The sequence below is a fragment of the Schistocerca nitens genome, chromosome 8 (assembly GCF_023898315.1).
Source record: "Schistocerca nitens isolate TAMUIC-IGC-003100 chromosome 8, iqSchNite1.1, whole genome shotgun sequence".
Taxonomy (NCBI): Eukaryota; Metazoa; Arthropoda; class Insecta; order Orthoptera; family Acrididae; genus Schistocerca; species Schistocerca nitens.
The window spans coordinates 478,648,726-478,674,428 of record NC_064621.1 but is presented as its reverse complement, the minus strand read 5'-3'; the positions used below and the strand labels follow the sequence as shown (position 1 = coordinate 478,674,428).

The window sequence follows — 25,703 nt, the reverse complement described above, 5'->3', positions numbered from 1 at the left end:
TTGGCTTTTTCCAACAGTGAAAGACACTCTCCGTCGCCACACATTCACCAGCCGTGCTGCTATTGCCTCAGCGATTTTCCAGTGGTCAAAACAGACTCCTAAAGAAGCCTTCGCCGCTGCCATGGAACCATGGCGTCAGCGTTGTGAAAAATGTGTACGTCTGCAGGGCGATTACGTCGAGAAGTAACGCCAGTTTCATCGATTTCGGGTGAGTAGTTAATTAGAAAAAAAAAATCGGAGGCCTTAGAACTTGAATGCACCTCGTATGTAAAATACGCCAGCGGCAAGACAAAAGCAATCGCATCTCTGGGCGATAGCAATGGAAATATTGTCGATAACGTGTTGCTGAACCAGACTTACTAAACAGCCATCCGGAATTCCTTCGGTAAAGAAAACGAAGTGAATATTCCAGAACAGCTGCCAACATGAGTAGCTTAGAAGTAGATATCATCGGAGTAGTGAAGCAACTTAAATCACTTAATAAGTCTGCAGGTAAAGACAGTACACGAATTAGATTCCTTTCAGTGTATCCTGATACAATAGCTCCATACATAGCAATCATATACAACCGCTCGCTCGACGAAATAGTCGCACCCAGAGACTGGAAAGTTGCACTGGTCCACCAGTATTCAAGAAAGGCAGTAGGAGTAATGCACTAAATTACAGGACCATATCATTAATGTCCATATGCTGCAGGATTTTGAAACGTACATTGTGTTCGAACATTATGAATTACCTCGAACGGAACGGTATATTGACACACAGTCAACACGGATTTAGAAAACATCGTTCTTGTGATACAAACTATCTCTTTACTCAGACGAAGTGTTGAGTAATGCTGACACGGAAGTCCAAACTGATTCTGTATTTCCAGATTTCCAGAACGTTTTTGACACTGTACTTCGCATGCGGCTTGCAGTCATATTGCTTGCTTATGGAATATCGTTTCAGTCATATGAATGGATTTTTGATTTCCTGTCGAAGAATACACAGTTCGTAGTAAGTGAAAGAAAGTCATGGAGTAAAACAGAAGTAATTTTCGGCGTTCCCCTCGGTAGTGTTATAGGCCCTCTGCTGTTTTATACGATTTATGAGAAAATATGAGCAGCCGTCTTAGGTTGTTTTCAGATGATACTGTCGTTTATCATCTATTAAAGTCATCAGAATATCAAAACAAACTGACAAGCGATTTATAAAAGATATCTGTATTCTGCGAAAATTGGCAGTTTACCCTAAAGAGTGTAAAGCGTGAGGTCAGTCACATGTGTGCTAAAAGGAATCCCTTAAACTTCGGTTACACTGTAAACCAGTCAATTATAAAGGCCACAAATTCGACTAATTACTTAGGAACTACAATTACGATCAGTTTAAATCTGAAAGAACATAAACAGAATGTTGTGGGGAAGGCGAAGCAAAGACTCCGTTTTATGGGCAGAACACTTACAACATGCAGCATATGTTCTAGAGAGACTGCCTACAATTCGCTTGTCCGTCCTCTTTTTGGAGTACTGCTGCGCCGAGTGGGATCATTAACAGACAGGATTAACGGAGTACATCGAGAAAGTCCAAGAAGAGTAGCACGTTTTGTATTACCGAGAAATGGGGGAGAGAATAGCACTGACATGATACAGGATTTGGAATGGACAGCATTAAAACAAATGTGTTTTTCACTGCGGCGTAATAGCACGAAATTTCAATCACCAACCTCTTCCTCCGAATTGTCCGCCTGCTTGCAGTGGGCCCAGGTTCGATTCCCGGCCGGGTTGGAGATTTTATCTTTTCGTGGACTGGGTGTTGTGTTGTCCTGATCATCATTTCATCCTCATCACCGGCACGCAAGTCGCCCAATGTGGGGTCGACTGAAATAAGACTCGCACTTGGCCCGGAAGGGGCCTCGCGGCAGCAATGCCATACGGTCATTTGATTTTTTTCTCCGAATTTGAAAATATTTTTTTAACGCCGACTTACAAAGGGAGAAACGATTATCATAATAAAATAAATCAGAGCTCGCATGGAAAGATATAGGTGCTCTTTTTTAAACGCGCCTTTCTATATTGGAATAATAGAGAATTATTGTGACGGTGGTTCGATGTACCCTGTGCCAGTCACTAAACTATGATTTCCAAATTATCCACGTAGTAGAAGCCGCCACCGTAGCTACTGCGTTATCGTCGCTTATACGCCTGGAATAAAATCAGTCTTGGAACTTTTTGGACGACAGTATGAGGTTTATTCATTATGTATGGCGTAGAATACACTTAGCTGCGACTATTCAACTGTTAAATATTGGCATTTGTATTTTTGTTTACTTAAAATAGTTTTCGAATAATTCAGGTGAGGAATACTCAAGTTCTACACCTGCTTTTCATTCAAAATCTCTCCATCAATAGTCCTCTGCTTTGTTTTATATCTACTGTGCAGTAGTCTCTGTTGGTTTAGGAATTTGTTTACAGAGATTATAGTATACGCCACGGAAGGTGCCTCCCATCACGAACTGTTCTACCCCCGGGTTCCCGGGTTCGATTCCCGGCGGGGTCAGGGATTTTCTCTGCCTCGTGATGACTGGGTGTTGTGTGATGTCCTTAGGTTAGATAGGTTTAAGTAGTTCTAAGTTCTAGGGGGCTGATGACCATAGATGTTAAGTCCCATAGCGCTCAGAGCCATTTGAACCATTTTTGAACTGTTCTACTGGGTACATATCTGTCCAGAGAATGGTCAACTATTCTTTTAAACTAGAGCCTTAGTTCCACCATATGCACGTGTTCTGATCTAGCAGTTAAGGCCGCTTAATGAAATGTGACATTATTGCTACTCTTTCTATTTTACCGAATATGTAAATCTTTGTACTTGTTCATGTTGCCATTGCAAGTATTCAGCCAGATGTTGATAAGATTTCAAAGTGGTTCAGAGGGTGGCTGCTTGCTACAAATGTTCAGAACTGTAAAACTGTGTTCTTCACAAAATAAAAAAGCACAGTATCGTATGACAATAATATCACTGAGTCACAATGGAGCTGGTTATCTCAAACAAATATGCTGGTGTAACAAGTTTTAGGGATATGAAAGGGAATGATCACATAGTCTCAGTCGTAGGTAAAAAGGTAGCAGACTGCAATTCACTGGTAGAAAACTGGGGAAATTCAATCAATCAGCAAAGTAAATGGCATGCAAACCACCCAAGCGACCCAATATAGAATACTGCTCTAATGTGTGGCACCAATACGAAGCAGGACTAATAGGGGAAATTGGACTGATGCAGAAAGGATTGCACGAATGGTCACAGGTTTGTTCGGACCATGGTATATAATCACGAAGTTGCATCGATATAGGACGCCGTTTCTACGGCAAGCCTCAACGTCCATATAGATTATCTTTGCTACTAGCTTCTCTCTATCACCATAGCAACCTTTGGCATCTATTCCATATATCTTTGCCAACATCATGTATATTACGGAATGGATAACAGAGGGCAGCATAGACTACTTTATTTTAAAATAATTGTTTACTACAGTGTATATTTTTTGACGAACAGATATTTCTTAGCAACTTTACGATGTATTTTACCTATAACTCATCTTCAGATCTTAGTAATATAGACTACTGTAATACATTTTATGCTGATAGTACACACTGTACTTCTGATTGGTTAACTCTGATGTCATACACAGGACGGTGAGTGGAACCAGTGTTATTTAAGAACACTCCCTGCCTATCTATTCAGTAGTCAGTTCAGCGTAGTTAATCGGCGCATCCTACTCCATGGAAGTCCACCTGCAGTTCTTGGTATATGTAGTTTGTAATCTTACTTCTGTGTATATACGTTACTGTGAGGATCCCTCTATCTGAACGTGTGTTATTTCAGAGTCTGAAGATGAGCCTTAAGGACTGAAACCGGTCACTCCAATTTGCGATCAAGACTGTTTTTTAACTATCAATCACGATGTTGCTGAAAGAACAGAACTGGCAGCCGCTTGAAGGTAGACGAAGCCCATGAAAACGTACTTCATAAGCTTCTAGAAAAAAACTTTAAATGAATCTAGGACTATGTTACAACCTTCTACTTATTGTTCCCACATGGGTCGTGAATACGAGGTTAGATATCTTACCGGAAACACAGAGGTCTTAATCAATCATTTTTACGATGTTACATACACTAGTGGCCATTAAAATTGCTACACCAAGAAGAACTGCAAATGATAACCGGGTATTCAAATGGTTCAAATGGCTCTGAGCACTATGGGACTCAACTGCTGAGGTCATTAGTGCCCTAGAACTTAGAACTAATTAAACCTAACTAACCTAAGGACATCACACACATCCATGCCCGAGGCAGGATTCGAACCTGCGACCGTAGCGGTCTCGCGGTTCCAGACTGCAGTGCCAGAACCGCGCGGCCACTTCGGCCGGCAAACGGGTATTCATTGGACAAATATATTATACTACAACTGACATGTGATTACATAGATCCTGAGAAATAAGTACCCAGAACAACCACCTCTGGCCGTAATAACAGCCTTGATACGCCTGGGCATTGAGTCGAACAGAGCTTGGATGGCGTGTACAGGCACAGCTGCCCATGCAGCTTCAACACGATACCACCGTTCATCAAGAGTAGTGACTGGCGTATTGTGAAGAGCCAGTTGCTCGGCCACCATTGACCAGAAGTTATCGATTGGTGAGAAATCTGGAGGATGTGCTCGCGAGGGCAGCAGTCGAACAATTTCTGTGTCCAGAAAGGCCCGTACAGGACCTGCAACATGCGGTCGTGAATTATCCTGGTGAAATGTAGGATTTTGCAGGAATGGAATGAAGGGCAGAACCACGGGTCGTAACACATCTGAAATGTAACGTCCACTGTTCAAAGTGCCGTCAATGGGAACAAGAGGTGACCGACACGTGTAACCAATGGCACCCCATACCATCACGTCGGGTGATACGCCGGTATGGCGATGACGAATACACGCTTCCAATGTGTGTTCACCGCGATGTCGCCAAACGCGGATGCGACCATCGCGATGCTGTCAACAGAACCTGGATTCATCCGAAAAAATTACGTTTTGTCATTCGTGCACCCAGTTTCTTCGTTGAGTACACCATCGCAGGAGCTCCTGTCTGTGATGCAGCGTCAAGGGTAACCGCAGCCATGGTCTCAGAGCTGATAGTCGATGCTGTTGCGAACATCGTCGAACTCTTCGTGCAGATGGTTGTTGTCTTGCAAACGTCCCCATCTGTCGACTCAGGGATCGTGACGTGGCTGCACGATCCGTTACAGCCATGCGGATAAGATGCCTGTCATCTCGACTGCTAGTAATACGAGGCTATTGGGATCCAGCACGGCGTTCCGTATTACCCTCCTGAACCCACCGATTCCATATTCTGCTAACAGTCATTGGATCTCGACCAACGCGAGCAGCAATGTCGCGATACGATAAACCGCATTCGCGATAGGCTACAACCCGTCCTTTATCAAAGTCGGAAACGTGATGGTACGCATTTCTCCTCCTTACACGAGGCATCACAACAAGGTTTCACCAGACAACGCCGTTTAATTGTTGTTTGTGTATGGCAAATCGGTTGGAAACTTTCCTGATGGCAGCACGTTGTAAGTATCGTCCCCGGCACGAACCCTGTGTGAATGCTCTGAAAAGATAATCATTTGCATATCACAGCATCTTCTTCCTGTCAGTTAAATTTCGCGTCTGTGGCACGTCATCTTCGTGGTGTAGCAATTTTAATGGCCAGTAGTGTAAGTAAATGAAACGGGAGGAAGGCTGAACAATTGGTACCATGAGACTTAGTTCCTCCCATACACTTCACTGTGGTTTGGGGAGTATAGATATACATGTAGATGAACCTGAAAAGATTCTAAAGCTAGTTTATGGACATAAATACATGCTTAAAAAGTTACATTGTAAGCTGTTTGCTTTGACGTCATTACAAACGTTTTAATAACGGAGAAGAATCGAAGTGTGAAGACGTAGTGAGACTCACCGACGACGTTGAGGTGCACGAAGTGGCTCATGTGCGGCGTGGTGGACACCTGGCACTCGTAGACGCCGGCGTCGCGGTGCTGCGGGTACTTGAGCTGCAGCGTCCAGTCGTTGCTCAGCGGCTGGTTGATGGCGCGGAACCGCTGGTCGTTGGTGTACGTGTACCTGCCCACCGTCAGCAGGTGCACGTCCCTGTGCCGCACCCACGACACCTGACAGACAAGTAAACAAAGGTATGACACATCAGCATCTACCAGTCGCTGCTGGTGCGGAATCACTAGTGTAGGTGTCCCTCCTCAGAACGAGAGTGTCCCATTGCTGCGTGCACTCAACTGTGAGTGCCACAAGCCCACAGGGTCCTTCAGAAAGATTCATCCAATTTATACATGAATCAAAATAAACAAAAGACTAGAAGGCAGTTTTAATTTTTGATTAGGACCACAAAGTTATTGTGACGTTACTGGCACATACCGCTAAGAAATACTGTTTAATTTTTCTAGAACTTTTCCGCGGCTATTTCATTGAGAGTATTGGACATATGTGCTTGGGAGAAGTTCTTAGCGTTTTGTCACTAGGAAGGTGCACTTCCAGTGTGGTCTCAGGTACCTATTTGTAGGCAGTGGACCGCAAGTGAATTTCATTAGGCGGGACTAGCCTCTACCAGAATATGGTCAGTTGTTCAAATGGCTCTGAGCACTATGGGACTTAACTTCTAAGTTCATCAGTCCCCTAGAACTTAGAACTACTTAAACCCAACTAACCTAAGGACAACACACACATCCATGCCCGAGGCAGGATTCGAACCTGCGACCGGAGCAATCGCGCGTTTCCAGACTGTAGCGCCTAGAACCGCCCGGCCACCCCGGCCGGCTATGGTCAGTTTCCACAGAAGTGGAGCTGTGGCTTGCTTTGTACTTTTGTGGGCAGAGTCTGTGCTTGTGCCCACTTAGGGCAGAGGATGCTGTACCGTCACTGTTATCCCCACATAATAACTGCTCATGAAAGTTAGGTCTTTTCTTCATGAACATCAAAGTATCACGTGCTGCAGTAAATCCCAATCGGATTGGTTTCGGTACTGTGCTTGGCAGGAAGAAGGCGACCAATCGAGGACACTCTGCTCCAGGCTACGAACAACCTCATGTTTGTTAATGTGAGTGTTATACACCAAGAGTGGAAGTTTCTGCTGCATTCCCCTGTTTTCCTTCGTGAAATAAGCGACATTCTCGTCCGTCACATTGAAAACGTTATTGAGTCGTTAGCTCCATGTTGAGTTTGTTGGTGCAAATAGAGAGTAGAAGAGGGAAACCAAGATTCCTGGCTCTACGTCTCCTGGCCGCCGTATAATGCCTTTTCTTGATGTTGGGGAAATGTGTTGCAATTTACAGTAGGGCGACACATTTTATGAGCTGCTCACTACTTACTTGTTCTTGCACGCTATTTGAGTTGTCTGCTTAACTGTAATTTGTAATTTTATTTTATTAACTTTGAATGTACAAGCTGCTCAGAAAAGAATACCTTGATGCATTGTCTCCATGCAGTCTTCCACGTAATTTGATACCTCCCCACAGTGTTACTGGCGTTTCATGTAAACTCTTTCAGAGAACTTTGACCTCTGTCAACTTCTTGTGAACTGTGTCCAACAACTAGAGCAAATTAAAGCCTCTTATAAGCAGACTTTACTCCTCTTCAAGATCCTTTACTTGTCCAACAACATTTCCATGTTGGCAAACTCAAAGATAAATTATTTATTATTCAGTGAAAGTAACGAGCATTACACTCACCCATTTTGTTTGATGATACATTCTTTTATCGACTAGAGAGGCTGTGTCTATTTCCCCTACGTTTACAGTTTTGTGTAATTTCATGAGTGCCTGGCTAGTGAACTTACAGTACTCAGATGTAATAAAAAACCACATTTTAGCGCCAAAGTTTTATCATAATCCAGGCCAAGGTGACTGACGAACACAGAACTATCATTTTGAGTTTAAAAAGACTAACACAGAACTATCACTTAGATTTTAAAAAGAATCATCGTATTCGGAAAGGGTATATGTAGACTCAGGCCGCAATTTAGTAGTGATGAAGAGTAGGCTGAAGTTCAAAAGACAAGTCATGAAGAATGGATATGCAAAGAAGTGGGACACGGAAGCACTAAGAAATGAAGAGACATGTTTGATGTTCTCTGACGCTATAGATACTGCGAATATTAAAAGCTGAGTAGGAAGTCAGTTGAAGAGGAATGGACATCTCTAAAAAGTGAAAGCACGGAAGTTGCAGAGAGAAACGTAGGTACAAGGAAGGTAGCGGCGAAGACATCACAGGTAACAGAAGAAATACTTCAGTTGATTGACGACAGTAGGAAGTACGAAAATGTTCCGCGAAATTCAGGAATACAAAAATACAAGTAACATAGGAAAAATGAAAATGAAAATGAAAGAAATAGGAAGTGCAGGGAAGCTAAGCGAAAAGGTTACATGAAAATGTGACTAAATCAAAAAAGAAATGATTGTCGAAGGACTGAGGCAGTATACAAGAAACTCTAAACAATCTTCAGTGAAATTAAGAGCAAAGGTGATAATATTAAGAGTTCAATGGGAACTGTAAACAGCGTTTTCTTTATGAAGTTAGTCTGTAAGCTACTTACGGCGTTTCTTTACATAGTCTGCACCTTCGCCTTTTGCTAACAGTGGTTGGTGTCGACAGGCTTGAATCCACATCTGCAGTTTTTGGCATTTTGCGTTATTTCCTGCGCTCCACTATTTGTAATTCGCTTTCTTAACAGTTTTTCATTCATCACTGGTACAGTGTTTATGCCTATTCGTTTGTTCTCGTTCACGTTGTGAGTGTTGCCAACCTATGAAGCGATTTTGTGCGTGTCCCTCTCTCTCTCTCTCTCTCTCTCTCTCTCCACACACACACACACACACACACACACACAAAATAAACACTGCAGCACTGATGAATGAAAAACAGTTAAGAGAGTCAGTTATAAAGAAAATGCTGTTTTTAACCTAAAATAATAAAAAAAATTTATGTACAAACGTATGTATACAATTTACAGAATGCCACAGAAGATGCTTTGTAAATAAAAGCGAAACGCGTCTTGTGTAATTCTTTTTAATTACATTGCCGTAAGCTCAAGACAGATAACCTATAACAACAGGTACGGAAGTTTCTTTTATCCTTTGCAATACTCGTGTAAAGTGGTTGCAAACCTAAGGAATAATATCTCCACAAAATGTAGAGACACTAGACAACTGCGCTGAAGTGCTGAAATTATATTTTGATGTTACATTGTTCACTTTCCTATGTGAGATGTAGTAGCATAGAGAAATAAAGCTGAAATTCTAGAATTTTCTCCAGAACATCTGGGCACAAGAGTACTTGTTCGTGTATTTAATTTACGCGATGAATGGTTTACAATATCTCCGCCTTCGAGACCAATGTCTAGAGAACACTTTTCCTTTGTTTTTTGACCTTCCGAACACGACGCCGAGCGCGATGGAGAATCACCTTGAGCAGCGTGCGAAACGCCGCCATCTGGATCGGCAGCCAAAGGGAGGCGCCACGTCATCAGCATTGGAAATCCGAGGATCTGCATAATGGGACCGGAAGAAAAAGTTTTCGCGTAATTAATCCCTCGACTACCGCCATCTGTCTAGATTGTGAACTGACAGCAGGAAGTACCCATTGTTAGTGTAGGGAAGCCGTGTTGCTGCTGAAAGCGACTTAGCCTGTGCATACCGTCTGATGTTATGCAAGGGATTATTCATACACGTTAATGTCCTGAATTTGCAAGAGGAGTCAGGGAGTCAATAGCGTGATGAATACTACAGGTATGCCGGGTCTGCAGTCCTTTAGGCGCTCGTGCGGGGAGTGGGTTCAATATACAGGGTGTCCCAGCTATCTTGTCCACCCAAAATATCTCTGGAGCAATAACAGCTATCGGAAAACGACTTTCACCGGTATCAATGTAGGGCTGGGGCCCATGAATGTACATATTAGGAAACATTCTAAAATGAAAGCATATGTGTTTTTTAACACAAACTTATGTTTTTTTAAATGGACCTCCTGTATTTTTTCTTCAGCAATCCATAGCATGACAAAGCACATACACAATGGCGTTGATTCCATCGCAATATTCCCATTACATCCCGAGATATTGAGACGCGAAGTTGACGCTTGAAACACCCGACATGCGCTGCTAGCGCACGTCCTGAGGCTCAGGCGTGAACCCCATGCTGCCCGTAATCGCGATGTGATTGACATGCGTAATCACACTTCCATACTTATCAAGAGGTCCGAAACGAATAATACGGTCTGCTGCCATCCTGCATTAACGTCGTACATTCCAGCAGGTATTTATCCCATAGGCTAGGGGTGAAGCAGTTCTTTAACATATCTGTGTACCGCAAAGTTAACTTCGCTTATCGTTAATCCGTTACTAAAAAGGTAATGCCGTTCAACGTTAAAACTTTACTTTACTGGAGACAGTTAATCATTCACTCGTAATAGTAAAATTCATGTTGATGGTTTTAGTGAAACGAGCAAGTGGACTAAAATTTTACCGTTGTTTAGGTAAAAATGTTTTGATTTGGGAAGTTCAGGTAGGACACAGAAGATGAATGTAAACATGTTTAACCAATTAGTTTGATCATCACATAATTATCAATGTTATGTTTATCTAATGCGTTAAATGACAAATTGTTGCAAACAAATGTTTCTTAACATCACTGGGTAAAATGGCCCTTTGTAGAAACTTCCACTGTGATACCAGCACTACATACTAAACATAGCGTTCACATCTCATGCTCAAAGTGATGCCCATTGGCTTGCATACACAGGGTCACTCTGCGGATGAAGGATGCCCTACTCCGTGCTACTGTTTCCTCTTTGATGGCTGTATAAGCATCAATAATTCGTTGCTTCATGTCCTCTAGTGTTGTTGGTTCATGTTGGCTAACAGCATCCTTCACTGCTCCCCAAAGAAAATAATCCAGCGGTATAAGGTCCGGAGATCGGGCAGGCCACCTAACTGGGCCACCTCGTCCAGGGAACTTACGCTTCAGAAGTCGTCGTGCTCGTAAGGCGTTATGCGCAGGGCATCCGTCATGCTGATACCACATGACCATTCTCCGGTTCAGAGGTACGGTGTCCAAGAGAACAGGAAGATTGTGTCGTATAAATCTGGAGTATTGTCTGCCATTTTGGATGCCATTTATAAAGAAAGGTCCGATAATGGTATCTCCAATAATCCCACACCAAACATTAACTTTCCACGGACGTTGATGCTCTACCTGACGGGGCCAGTTTGGATTGTCTGCGGAGCAATAATGCATATTCCTCATATTGACAATTCCTTTGTTGGAGAATGATGCCTCGTCGGTAAAGAGAACATCTGCAAAAAAATTTGGATTAGTCAGAAGTTTTTGCTGGGCCCACCGACAAAATGTTACCCTATTGCGGAAGTCATTTCCATGAAGATCCTGGTGTAAATGAACATGGTAAGGATGAAATTTATGACGTTTAAGAATACGCTGTGCACTTGATTTCGACACACCAACTTCACGTTCAATTTGACGTGTGCTGATTTGAGGATTCACAGCTATGGTAGCGAGCACAGCAACTTCAGCACGTTCATCTGTGCGTGTTCTAGGACGATGTCGAGGTCTTGGATTGAAGCTTCCCGTATCACGTAGACGAGATGTGAGACGACCAAACATCCAGCGCGAAGGCGATGGCTTGTCAGAAAATCGTCTTCTGTACAGTCGTTCTGCCTGAACAGAATTTCGTCCACCTACAACAGGGTACAGTACAGGTATGTAGAGTAGGGTAGAAAACAGACATATTAACTTAATAATCATAATGTTCGCTAACAGTACTATCAACAAACAAGCAATCTCATAACGTATTTCCCGTCAACGTACATTCTCCATAGATCAGCAGCATTTCTACCATACCTTCATGTGTGTACATTATACTGTACAGTATAAGTTCCACAACACAACGTTTATTCACAATGTGTACTACCTCCGTGCCGTCACTAGATTACTCTGATGCACGACTACACTGGCAAGCGGTGTACTGCACGCCAAAGCAACAACAAATGGTATGCCCGGAGGGTGGTGGAGTACAGGAGTTTGCATGGGTCGCAAATCATAAACAAGGCGAAGTGGTAACTGTGGCAGTAGTGGGAACAACGTTGGACACTTGACTAGGTAGAGCCAGGCCCTGCGCGACAAGCCCAGTGGGTCATATAACGCATTAGATAAACCTGACGGGTGTACACTTATCGGTACTGGTTCATACTGTGTAGGTAGATACGCAAAACGTGCAAGAGGGAAACCATTATGTGCTTATGAGAGTTGATGGCAGCAGACCGTATTATTCGTTTCGGACCTCTCGATAAGTATGGAGGTGTGATTACACATGTCAATCATATCGCGATTACGGGCAGCATGGGGTTCACGCCTGAGCCTCAGGACGTGTGCTAGCAGCGTATGTCGGGTGTTTCAAGCGTCAACTTCGCGTCTCAATATCTCGGGATGTAATGGGAATATTGCGATGCAATCAACGCCATTGTGTATGTGCTTTGTCATGCTATGGATTGCTGAAGAAAAAATACAGGAGGTCCATTTAAAAAAACATAAGTTTGTGTTAAAAAACACATATGCTTTCGTTTTAGAATGTTTCCAAATATGTACATTCATGGGCCCCAGCCCTACATTGATACCGGTGAAAGTCGTTTTCCAATAGCTGTTATTGTTCCAGAGATATTTTGGGTGGACAAGATAGCTGGGACACCCTGTATAGTTCTTTCTGACAACGTACTGTAAATATAAAAGCAGTCTGATGTGTGTTATGTATAGTCGCATTATGTTTAGTAGCGAAAAGAATGAAAGAATCGCAAGAAACGTACAGCAAAGTTGCAATTAAGCATCGAGCACTGCCTCGCTCGAGAGCGTGAGATGAATTACGATGCAGGCACTGGTTTTCTGGTAGAATTTAATAAGTGCGGCGATCGACATTAGAGTCTCTGATTTAAGTGACCTGGTCGTTTACGTAAATCGTAATATAAGGCGCTCAATTGGCATTGCTGGCCGACCGGAGTGGCCGAGCGGTTCTAGGCGCTACAGTCTGGAACCGCGCGACCGCTACAGTCGCACGTTTAAATCCTGTCTCAGGCACGGATGTGTGTAATGTCCTTAGGTTAGTTAGGTTTAAGAAGTTTTAAGTTCTAAGGGACTGATGACCTCAGAAGTTAAGTCCCATAGTGCTCAGAGGCATTTGAACCATTTTTTGGCATTGCTGGCGTAAATAGCATCATACAAATACCGGAGCCAGGAAATATTCGCTACCTCTCTAGTTCACGGTTTGGCTGTACCTCACTGCCGGCCGATGTGGCCGAGCGGCTCTAGCCGCTTCAGTCTGGAACCACGCTGCTGCTACGATCGCAGGTTCGAATCCTGCCTCGGTCATGGCTGTGTGTGATGACCTTAGGTAAGTTAGTTTTAAGTAGTTCTAAGTCCAGGGGGCTGAAGATCTCAGATCTTAAGCCCCATAGTGATTAGAGCCATTTGAACCATTTGGAGCTCATTCAACGAGTAGAGGTGAATACAGATAGGAAAGCTGAGGAAATACTATGAGGAAAGTACTTAAATCCATTTGATTGCGATCTTGGGTACGTGGAAATTACTATTGACAGTGATCTGTTCCGTTAGGAAAGCAGGAGAAACTGAGAAAACGTATTTCTAGAAGAGAATTACAAGTACTAGATGGACTGACCGAGAAACAAATGGGATAGTTCTACAAGTGATACACTGATAGGCAAAACTTTGGGACGAAAGTATCTTTCGCATGATGTGTCACAGAAAAGTAACGTAGCTCTATGAAACTTGGACCATACGCAGAAAGAGCTGTTTTCTGCTGTGTAACGTTTGTGGAGATTCCTTGTGGTAGGGCGTTTCATTCCTCCACCAGCACGTTTGAGAATTGCTGGATGATGGTTCGTGCATGTGGACGTGGTGCCATACACTTCCACAACGCATCCCATACGCGGTAGATGGATTTAAGCGGGGTACGGACAGACCATTCCATTAGCCAAATGTCCACTCGTTCCAGGAGCTACCCCATCTGTACAGTTCGATGCTGTCACGCATCGTCAATTATAAAAATGAACTCAATGCCGAAGGCACCCCTGAAATGACGCGCTGGGGAGTGCGTACAGTGTCATAATAACATGACGGGCGATTGTTATGTGTTCAAAGAACTGGAGATCAGTGTACTGATGCAACAAAATGGTTCAAATGGCTCTGAGCACTATGCGACTTAACTTCTGAGGTCATCAGTCGCCTAGAACTTAGAAGTAATTAAACCTAACTAACCTAAGGACATCACAGACATCCATGCCCGAGGCAGGGTTCGAACCTGCGACCGTAGCGGTCGCTCGGTTCCAGACTGTAGCGCCTAGAAACGCACGGCACTGATGCAACATTATGCTCCTACACACTATAGCACCAGACCGCCGAAATGATCATGTTCGCCTTTGTTCCTGGGTAAATTACACTTGCATCACCTCTCGTCGTATGAGGATACATCCAGAATCACTTCCTGCACTGTATCTGCTCTTATCCGAGAAGAAAACGCAACGTAATCCAGTGCCTGTGCTGTTGGCGTAGAAAGAATTGCACCATTTGACCGAACTCCCCAGAAGTGGACAGTAGGCCAAACATGTCACATGTACATTTCATTTCATCCATTGGTTGGTCCCGCCGACCTTGAACTGTGCTTGGAAGTGGTTCGTTTCGTGTTATTGGATGAAGTTTCCTGTTCATCTGTTCCATAAAGCCCGAAATAAAAGAATACACTTCAAATCAGGTAGAAAAGAGGGAAGTACAGTTGTTACTTGCAACTGCAAATATTGTAAACACTGATTTTTTTGCTTTAAATAAAATCAAGTTCAATGGTTTATTAGCCTGGATGAAAATTAAATTCAGACCAGAATGGGCAAGGTTGGTTACCGACGATCTTGGTGACGAATGACCGTGTACAAAGTTAATGTTCTTACAAAGGAGAAAATGTATTGCACTTAGAATTAGATGGCGGTACGACTTTCTACTACTAAAATAATTGAAGACAGAGTGCTTATGGCGCTCGAGCTTTGCATCACAAAGTGAGTCGGACACATCCGAATCTTGCTGCTGCAAGAAAGGAAAAAAGGAAGCTATCTAATGTAGCTTTTTTAATGGAAAAAATGATTAAAACTTCATTGAGCAAATATTAGCATCATATAAATATTATACAAATCTTAATTTTCCAAAGACTATTAAGAAAATTAATTTTTTACTGTACATTGAATGTAGTTGCCATAATTCCACAAACTCTTTGACTGAAATAACATCAGGGATTATTACGTCCGAGTCCACAACCACAATACCACTTAACGTTATTATTATTATTATTATCATGTCCCTTATGGACTATTCAATCGGACACAGTATTTCACCATATGTGGTTTTATCAAGTGATGTGTTACATGTTGTAGGCACATATCTGACCAGTTTTTGTTTAACTATGGTCTAATGGCTTGTCGCCATTGCTGCTGCCATATGTGAGCACTCTGTGTGCTAAATTAAGCGTCATAATACACCCAAACCATCTAAAAACTTAATAAACCAATAATGCATTCTCCCAACTTCACCCACAGATCCTCTCCAGGGCTTCCTTCTTAAGATGTGACACCCGTGTCCTTTACTATGGTAATCCTTATTACTGTCTCACGGTAACTGACATCAACTGATCAACATGGACATCCTCCAAGAACTAAGCTATACTTGTTGTTATTACATCTAATGTATTTCTCTCATGAGTGGGCTTCAGAGGCAGCATTTTAATATTGTTCCACAGGCTGTCGTTTCATGCCCTCCACTTCCAAAATCTTAAAGATTCCAGTCGACCGTTTATTGACTAAAATGTCCCTAACGATGGCAACATGGTTGGGAAATATTTCTACATAAACGTAAACTCCGTCACAGCACCTGGCTTGCTCATCATTACCGACCGACCGCCGTGCCGTCATCTACTAATGGTTTGATGCTGCTGCTACTACACCGTCAAGTAGTTCCTCAATCGGCGTAACGAGGCCGAGTGCACTTAGTTCCAATTCTACTACGAAGGTAAAGTACCTGGCGATACCAGAAATCGAATGTGGATCCAGGGCGTGGCAGTGAGCTACGGAGGCAGACGAGATTTTCTCTAGTTTTGTCTAACGTATGGCTTCGCCAACAGTAGGGGGAAGAGGCGAACGTTACATCTCGTCTGTGCGGCATTTTGGTGGCAGCCAATTCCCTCCCATCTGGTCCCAGACCAGTGAGAGGCATGCAGAGGGCCAGAGGCTGGTGTTTCTTCAGATTATCTGAGGCGGCGCCGCCCAGCGACGGCAGGGGTGTAGGAGGCAGGGGGGAGGATCCCAAGTTGCGCCCAACTGCCGCGGGGAAAGTTGTCCGGCGCCCGCGCGCCCTCTTCGCTTTAACAGCGGCCCGACACCCATTAGCACAAAGTGCACACCAAGAGCTGGCTGGCGGCCACAGTTGCCTGAGCCCGAGTCACTCACGGCCCTGTGCTCGAACCGTCACGGCCGCGCCACTTGAGCAAAATGCCCGACACGTCGTGAGCCTTTAAGTAACCGCATAAACTCTGTTTTTTCTTCCTTGTTTGCCCCAATTTTAAGTTAATACGTCAGTCAGAGCCTGTTATGGAGCAGCCTCTATTTCGAACCACTTTCGCGATCTTGGTTACTGCACAGATCTGTCTCCATTCGAATTCTGTTATTTCCTTCTATAATTCTTATCTCTGTGTATCGACTTTGTATCTTTTAGACACCAACAGCATCAGAGGTTAGGATTTACGTCAAGTTCTGCCTCGTAAGTGATACTGACGTATCTCTGACAAGCAAATAGAACTAACTCGACCTGATACTTTAAGGACAAAAAAGCACGCTTGTATTGTATCAGCCGCAGCAGTCAATCCCAAGTGAGCCTCTGGGACATAATTATAACTGTAAGCAGTTATGACATGAAAAGTACACCTTTAAAACATTCAATAAGTCCTGGAGCTAAGCGATCCACCCAATTCCAGCCGGTTAAAGCCTGAGTGCGATTTCTTGGGTTGATATCTTGCTAGAGTGGTAATTTCTCCTGAAAATATTAGGTCAAGTTGGTGACGTTTCCACGTCATGCGTACCAGCCTTCGTTCTCTAACTAGTTACTATTGCCAGTCTGTTTTCGTCACGCTCTTTTGTCAAAATTAAGTGGAGGTAGTCATAAGGTTTTGTATCGCCTCTTAAAAACGAAATTACTTAAGGAGATTTTGTTTATTTGTAGGTGAAATTCTCGTGCCAGAGTTCCGTAGATCGCCCGCTACAAGAGCCAAAACGAAATGGCGCAGACCTTTCTTTGATTATGTGAAGAATCGTGTGCTAATCCTTTTTCAGCATTTGAAGTGAACCAATTATGTGATAATGCATGCTATGTTGGTGGCAGTGTATACATAATGCACGCTCTGTTGGTGGTTGTGTATAGCAACAATGCGCCATTGTATGGTACAGTTGTCAGCTGACGAAGATAATCCCTATATGGCCAAACAATTCAACATGACGAAGAACGAAGACAATGACCAAGTATTCGAAGGCCACAATCTAGGTAATAATGGAAAAATTAGATATCAACCTTGCCTCAGTTATAAATGTTCTATATGATATATTGAACATGACAAAGCATGCCGAAAGTAAGTTCACAGACTGCTGACGCCCAGTCAACAAATCGGCTGGACTGGAGCAGCAGCAGAAATGCTGCAGCTGTTTCATGCCAGTCAAGAACACTTATTTAGTCTCCTAACCACCATAGACGAGTGCTCGATGTATAACAAATGGATACAGGAGCAAAGTGAGCAGTGGAAGCGTGGTGGATTCACCATCGACGAAAATGGCGAAGAGTTAACCATCATCAGGGAAAATTAAGCAACGTGTCTTTCAAGGGCTGCAGTGGTGTGTTTGTTACAGATTACGCTCGTCAGATGCACATTATTATAGGAGGACAGTACCACCAATATAATGACGAGTTTATTGGGAGCTGGGAAGACCGAGCACCGCGGGAAGTTGCCCCAGATAGTACCCCAGCTTATTCTGTTTCTTTGCCTATGATATTTGGTCCTAACACCCGTATTCTCCTAACGTGGCATCCAGTGATATTCTTTTGTATCAGTACTAACACCACCGCTTCCTTTAAAGATAGCTACTTGCTCCTTTCGAGTGATAAAAAGAACAAAGGGAGGGAGCGAAAAAGGGACAGAAAGAAAAAAAAAAAAAAGAAAAAAACGGACAACTCGCGTTTCGAGTTTTCCGAGGAAACTTAATTATGTATGTAGTTTATGCATCCCATGGATCGAGAATCGCGACGACTTTTGCCTGTTGTAGATAACGATACAGGCAAGATATCGGTTCCCGGAATTCCAAGAGTTTCTAGAATATTTTAATTTTAAGTCTAATTTTTTTGTGAAATTTTGCGTTTGATATTGTAATATTTCATTTACTTTTGCCAATTCTGAAGTTATATTGACATGTTTTGGTAATTGACAATAACACGTGCGTTGACATCGTCTGCTCCCGTTCCTATTGCTATTACTGCTAAGATATGTCGGAAGTCTCCACAGAAGAAAACGGTAATGCTGCCGTAGGGCTACTGTTGTTTCGAAAATAACTAATTTTTCTGCGGAATGCTTCAATGGATGTTTTATGGGATATTGGAACTTCATCCCAAACAATGGAAGCGCTATGCGGCACCAGTTACCAGTATTACTTTCCTCTGAAACATTACAAATGCTATATGTGTCGTAGCTATAGACAGCCAGGAAATGTTTTTAGGCAGAATGAGCAGATCGTAAAGGAGCACGGCAAAGATATTGTTTTCACACTGGCATTGGACTTCACACCATTGTAGCTCAGTGAGTTAGCACGAAATATTTGTAAATAACTTACAAATACATTCCTCGTGAACCACTCTGCCTGCTATTGAAAACCAGATAAAAATCTCTAAACTAGTTTCTGAGATTTGTGTCAGGTTACGAATACAATTTGAAGTGTATCGTTTGAGCTAGAAGGTCTACCTCCAGGTCTCATTTTGGACTAGCTTCAGGGAATTCAGAGAGACGAGAGCAACTCGACGCTATACTACTAACAGGATACTCAAGTATCTCCAATTTCAAAATCAATGAATCAGGATAGATACTTAAGATCTACGCACACTAACTTCATTTATTTATTTACTGGTTACTGCTTACAATTCCGATATCCACCACCTGGAACCTAATGTCGTTGGCATTTTCAAATAGCTGCAGAAAATTGAAGACAACTGTAACTAACATTCATTTCAAGATTTAATTCCGACGTTTTCAATAATAAGTGAAATTAAATATAAAGAAAATAGGAAATTTATAGTATTTTATCCATCTTCAGCGTCTGTAGTTGCTCCTTATTCCGATGTAGAAAATTAATAAAATATTAAATAAAAAGAAGAAAGCTCTGAAATCCTTAAACCATGATCATAGATTTATTAACCATTTACATTATCATCACAGTAAATATCTTACTGCCAGTTTCAAATCTCAAACACTGGGCAGTTCTAAATCTTAAAGACTGGGAAAATTGCGGTAAAGGAAGATATGTTTTTCAGGAAGTCGCTGCTACGGAATTCTATGTCCACAACCCATGCAACCATTCCTTTTGTGCGAATGAATCCTCGTCTCCTTGGGACAACATGCTAAATATCTAGAAACTTAGTTCTAGGATACCTGTACCATCCCCAAACAATAACGAAGCCACAGCGAGTAAGCCCAGAGATAGGGTCGCAGGTGAGCTAGTGCTTTCGTTTACAGTCCCAGTACTGTCAACTAATGGAACCTATTGGATCCACCACGACAACTACACTACAGCTTTCCCTTGCTGGGAGACACACGTAAGTCACCATTGTGCTCTCATTTTTTCCGCTCGTTCAGCCACAGTCACCACGTTGTTGATCACACATCTACTGCTTCTGGTCGTCCTCTGTATAAGAATCGATTCAGGCGTCTATTTCTCTGAACTACTTACTCTACGATTTAGAACTTGGTTTCGTTACAGTGCACTCATTTTCTAAATATTTTCTAAGTTCCCTCCCAGATACCGTACTTGCTACTTCGATCGCCAAATACCATTCGTTCTTGTGTGTACCAATGTCGCAATATGCACACGTATACTATCCAGCCCCATTAATATGACCATCTGTCGGAAGCTTTTGCAGTTCGGACATTCGCTTGAAGTGTAGGAAGAGAGTCAGTTAGGTTCAGGAAGATACTGACATTTATGTGGAGACATGTCGACTCCAGTGCCGTGGGCCGCTGCCAGGGTTTTCCGTTTGAGGATCCATGGTGTTCAAATGGGTCTGAGCACTACGGGACTTAACTTCTGAGGTCATCAGTCCCCTATAACTTAAAACTACTTAAACCTAACTAACCTAAGGACATCACACACATCCATGCCCGAGGCAGGATTTGAACCTGCGACCGTAGCGTTCGCGTGGTTCCAGACTGTAGCGCCTAGAACCGCTCGGCCACCCAGGCCGGCCATCCAAGGTGTGAAGAGCCCCATCGAGGTGGTCCCATGGGTTTTTCGATTAGCTTTACATCCGGGGGAGTTTGGTGGCCAGCACAACGGCAAACTCATCCTGATGCTCTTCGAGCCAAGTACGTACGACGCGAGCTGTAAAGCTTTGCACTGTGCTACTGGTACATGTCACCGTGCCAAAGAGAAACAAACTCGCATGTAGGGGTGGACATGGTCCTCAAGGATAGATACGTACTTGTGTACGTACTGATCTGTAGCAGGGAATGCCACGAAAACATTCCCCAGAACGTAAGGCTCCCTCCTCCGACATGGACCCTCCCGTCGATTGTTGCAGGGTGTTTGCTTTCAGACCTTCAAGTCGTATACACCAACAGCCATCTTCCTGATCATAAAATGTAATTCATCTGAAAATACCACCGATCGCCACTAAGTGGACGTTCAGTTACAGTAATGGTGTGTAAATTTCAGCGTTTGTCACCGATTAACAGTAGACTGTATGAGTGCTAAGTTCGATGAACGGTTGTTAAGGAGACACTGTTGGTAGCCCACTGGTTGACCTGAGAGGTCGGATGCAAGGTTGCATGTGTGCTCGCCCTTACAAACATCCCAACCCGTCATTCACACCTGTTACCGCTGTCCTCTCTGGCCGGTGGTGCACCACAGTTGCGCCATGTACAGTATACTTTAACCACTGCGGCACGCAAACAGTTTGCAGACTCTTTATGTTTTCGAGAGGGTTCCACCATTGCCCCGCCATCCGATGGCCATGCTATTTTGAACGTCATATGAATCACTCCGCTTAGGTATTACGACATCGACTGCACTGTTGACACTTCTCCTTCCCTCCCCCACCCCTCCCCCCCTCCACTCTCCCCACCGCCCTCTTTCCCATCCCTTCCTCTTTCCCGACACTCTTTATGTACTCTGCACTGTTACCGTTGCCATCTGACGTCTGTGAGTGGTTACTGAATGCTGACATCTATTGTACGTTTCTTTATCCTGTATAAACCTTAAGGATGTGGTCTATGGTATTTCAGGCGGTGATTCATACCTCCAGAGGGGTTTACATGGCTCATCGGCATCCTCCTCTTGAACCTGGCTATACGCCATGTAATCTGCGACCTGCTGTTTCCCAGTCTCTTTGACCCTCACGCACTTTCCATACTCTTAGATCTAGTTCAGCTGTTATTTCTTGGCGCGTAATTTCTCTCATCTCGCTAAGATTCAATTTGCGAAGGTAACAGTGGGACCTTTTGCATCTGACAGTCATTTGTTGGGCACACATCTGGTATCACTTTGAACTGCAACTAAACTACGACACCTTTCAGACGGGTTGATATTTATAAGAACATAATTACTTAAGTGAAAGTATAAGAGGGTCTGCCAGCAGAGAGTACCAGCCGTGTGTGGGCGACAAGCTCTGTGGATGGACTGTGTGGTCCGCGCGTGCTCTGAAATTTTAAAAGCCTCTTGGATGGACTGCCGCACGTGAGTGTCCAGTGGATCTATGGGTGGCCGTGGAAGCGACAGGCGAAGAGCTACTTCGTAGAGGGAATGCACTGCATAGACCGATCGGAGCATACATCTTCGTTCGTGCACAATAGACGAGAAGACCGGCAAGAAGTTTTACGGCCACTCACGCACTCCTCCGCAAGCTACGGCAAGTGGAAATGCCACAGTCGCCTGTACTGAATGTTTCAGGAAAAGGAAACATTTGTTCAAAAAACACAAAAGCAGAACGTGCAATATTTGGCGTACATCACTCCGTACCTCAGCTAGTCACCATGAGAAAATTAGGGTATCTTATGGTGGTAGCACATAAGAATCTGTAACTTTGTAGATAGAGAGTTGTGAAGTCAACGCTTTTCGCTGTTGGAAGGAAATGCCAGAAAGTGTCAGCAACCACCGCAGCACGAGTTTATAAAAACACGTCTCACAGGACCCAAAGAAAGGTACAGGCTTTAATTTTCACCAAAGGTGGTTGTTGTTGTTGTTGTTGTTGTGGTGTTCAGTCCTGAGACTGGTTTGATGCAGCTCTCCATGCTACTCTATCCAGTGCAAGCTGCTTCATCTGCCTGTACGTACTGCAGCCTACATCCTTCTGAATATGCATAGTGTATTCATCTCTTGGTCTCCGTCTACGATTTTTACCCTCCACGCTGCCCTCCAATACTAAATTGGTGATCCCTTGATGCCTCAGAACACGTCCTACCAACCGATCCCTTCTTCTAGTCAACTTCTGCCACAAACTCCTCTTCTCTCCAATTGTATTCAACACCTCCTCATTAGTTATGTGATCTACCCATCTAATCTTCACCAAAGGTACTGTCCACATATAAATGGATGGCACAGGAACTTAAATTCAGCGTATCAAAACCAAAGCAGAGTTAATGAACACCATTTTGAAATGAAAGTTCTAGAATGAAGGGACAAAAGAGTTTTCCCTGTTCATTTTCGGTAATGGTGCTGATATTATTGCTAGAGTTTTTGAGAAACATCGGAAATTGCTGATATTAAAAAAGTCCCCAAACCCGATGGAGTCGCTATTAGATTTATGAAGAAATTGCGGCTAGCGTAGTCCCCCTATTAACAATAATAAAGCGTGTTCTTCAGTCAAGAAAATGTGCCTTGTGCTTGGATAAAAGCATGGGTCCCACCCCTACCCAACTACTGTTCAAAATCATGGACAAACATCTGTTCTTGATCTTGGAACACATTTTGAGCTCAAAGTCAATGACATATCTCCATCTCCGTCATACCACCAAGCGTAAATTCTGAAGAGTGGTAATGTTAAAACAAACTCGCGCTTTTCTCATAATACAACCTGAAAGCTAAGGATGAAATAACCTGAACGGCGAAATATTTCATGACTTCCGACAAGGAATTTGTCCCAGTACCAAAGCAACGTTTATTAACGAAGCTACGATCATATCGCGGTATAAAACGAAATATGTAGTGTTGCAGAAGGTACGATGCAACTGCAACGACTTATATCATCCAAACTAATTAAGATATTCACTCCGTGAGTGGCTTATGCAATACGCTGTCTTACAAAGATTTGTGGCTTTCAGTTTCTGTAAATACGCGTGCCTTTGGAAGTACGCTCAACGTCTAGTCGGTATTCAAACTCTACCACACTCGTCAACAAGCATCAGCATCGAGGGTGGCAATGACAGCAACGATTCGTTTCTGTAAGTCACTGATGTGGTTGAGAGGTATTTGGTATGCTCCGTACTTGACTTACTCCCATAGAAAGAAGCTCATCAGATTAACGAAATGCGATCTAGGAGGCTAGGTAATTCGTCCATCCCTGCAAATCCAGCAATCTGAAAGCACCTGGTATCAAACATCTCGCACAATCTGAGCTCAATTTTGCTGTGCACCATCTTGTTGGAAAATAACTGTACCTTGGTGGTCAGCCAGTTCTGGAAACACAAACAGTTGCAGCACATAAAAGTAATTGTTCGAATTTACTGTTTTTTTCTGAGGGAAATATGGTTCCATGATCCCATCAACCATCGAACAACACCGCACATTCACTTTCTCGCTGACATGTATCTCTTCCGCCACAGATTGCGGCTTGGTTGTGCTCTATATGCGAACATTTTGTTTGTTTAGTTTTCCACACATGTGGAATGTTGCTATGTCAGAATGAGCTACGTTGTTTAGAAAATTTTCATCTTCCTCTTAACGGTGAAAAACGTCTACAGCGAATGTCATATGTTAAGGTGTGTCGTCTGGTTTCAATTCGTGTGAAAGTTGCAATCGGTGTGAGTACCTCTGTAAAGGTTTCAAAAGGATCCGGTGCACGATTACCCCAGGGGTTTGCAGCTCCTGCGACGCCCTGCGAACAGACTTCTGCGGTGAACGTGAAAAGCCTGCCTCAACCTTTCTGTGTCACCTTCATGTCTCGGGTCATCCAGTATAGTGCTTCACATCAACGCTTCCTGTCTGCATCAAATACCTGTACCACCGGCGTACGACGTCCTCGAGACTGGTTGCTTCCGGTACCGTGTTTGGAGGTCTCTTTGAATCTGCGTGTCAAATTTCTTCTGAATAACACATTTCACGCACTTAACCTTTTGTTGAAACAATGTCGTCATGTTTCACTCATAAGAATCTGAAAGCGTATCACTTGATACCCTCTATGTTGCTACATTAAAGGTATTTGTTACGGAGGACGTAGTAGTCTACTTTGGATGGGAATCATTGATGAATTATAACTCCAGCCGTGAGCAAGTGAAGTGTGTTTTGAACCTTGCTGCCCTGCCTCACGATAATAACAGCTACGTCAGACAGATGCAGATATCTGGAAACATCTGCACAAATAAGAAGCTACATCTTCATAACATTTCAAAGTGCTGCAAAGATTGGCAGCTTGCTTTGAAGTTACGCAAAGACAACTGTGATCTTCACAAAAGGCAGCATCGAAGTATAGGATGACTATATCATAGAGACATAATTGTAGTCAATGAATTCGTACAAATATTTGCATGTTCCAATATATGTGGATATGAAATGGAATGATCACATAAGCCTAGTTGTAGATACAGCAGGTGGTAGTCATCGGTTCACCGGTACGATGCTGGGAACGTGGGGTTGCCTTACAAATGAATAAATGAATTACATTGAGCTAATTAACACTTCTTTCGGTGGTGGCTGCGTACGAAAGAGAAACCATTAATGTAACTGAACAATTATTACGAGTTTTATTGTTGCACCTACAGCCACATCTAGATAGATATTCTGCAAGCCTCAGTGCGGTACGAGGCGGAGGGTACCCTGTACCACTACTTAACATTTTCTTTCCTGTTCCACTCGCAAATAGAGCGAAGGAAAAACGACTGTCTGTATGCCTCCGTATGAGCCCTACTTTCTCGTATCTTACCTTCGTGATCCTTATGAGCAATGTACTTTGGCGGCAGTAGAATCGTCCGGCAATCAGCTTCAAATGCCGATTCTCTAAACTTTCTCAATAAGGCTCCTCGGAAAGAATGTCACCTTCCCTTCAGGGATACCCATTGGAGATCCCGAAATGCCTCTGCAACATTTGCTTGT

The 25,703-nt window shown here is 43.3% G+C and overlaps 1 protein-coding gene across 1 annotated transcript in view; it reads right to left on the bottom strand.

Annotated features, from left to right (window-relative positions):
* Positions 1-25,703, bottom strand: part of LOC126198727 (zwei Ig domain protein zig-8-like) — a 1,001,384-nt gene that overhangs the window by 205,937 nt on the left and 769,744 nt on the right. Inside the window, exon 3 of the mRNA XM_049935248.1 lies at positions 5,991-6,201. Within this exon, the coding sequence (XP_049791205.1) occupies positions 5,991-6,201 (211 nt within the window). The remainder of the gene's footprint in view (positions 1-5,990; positions 6,202-25,703) is intronic.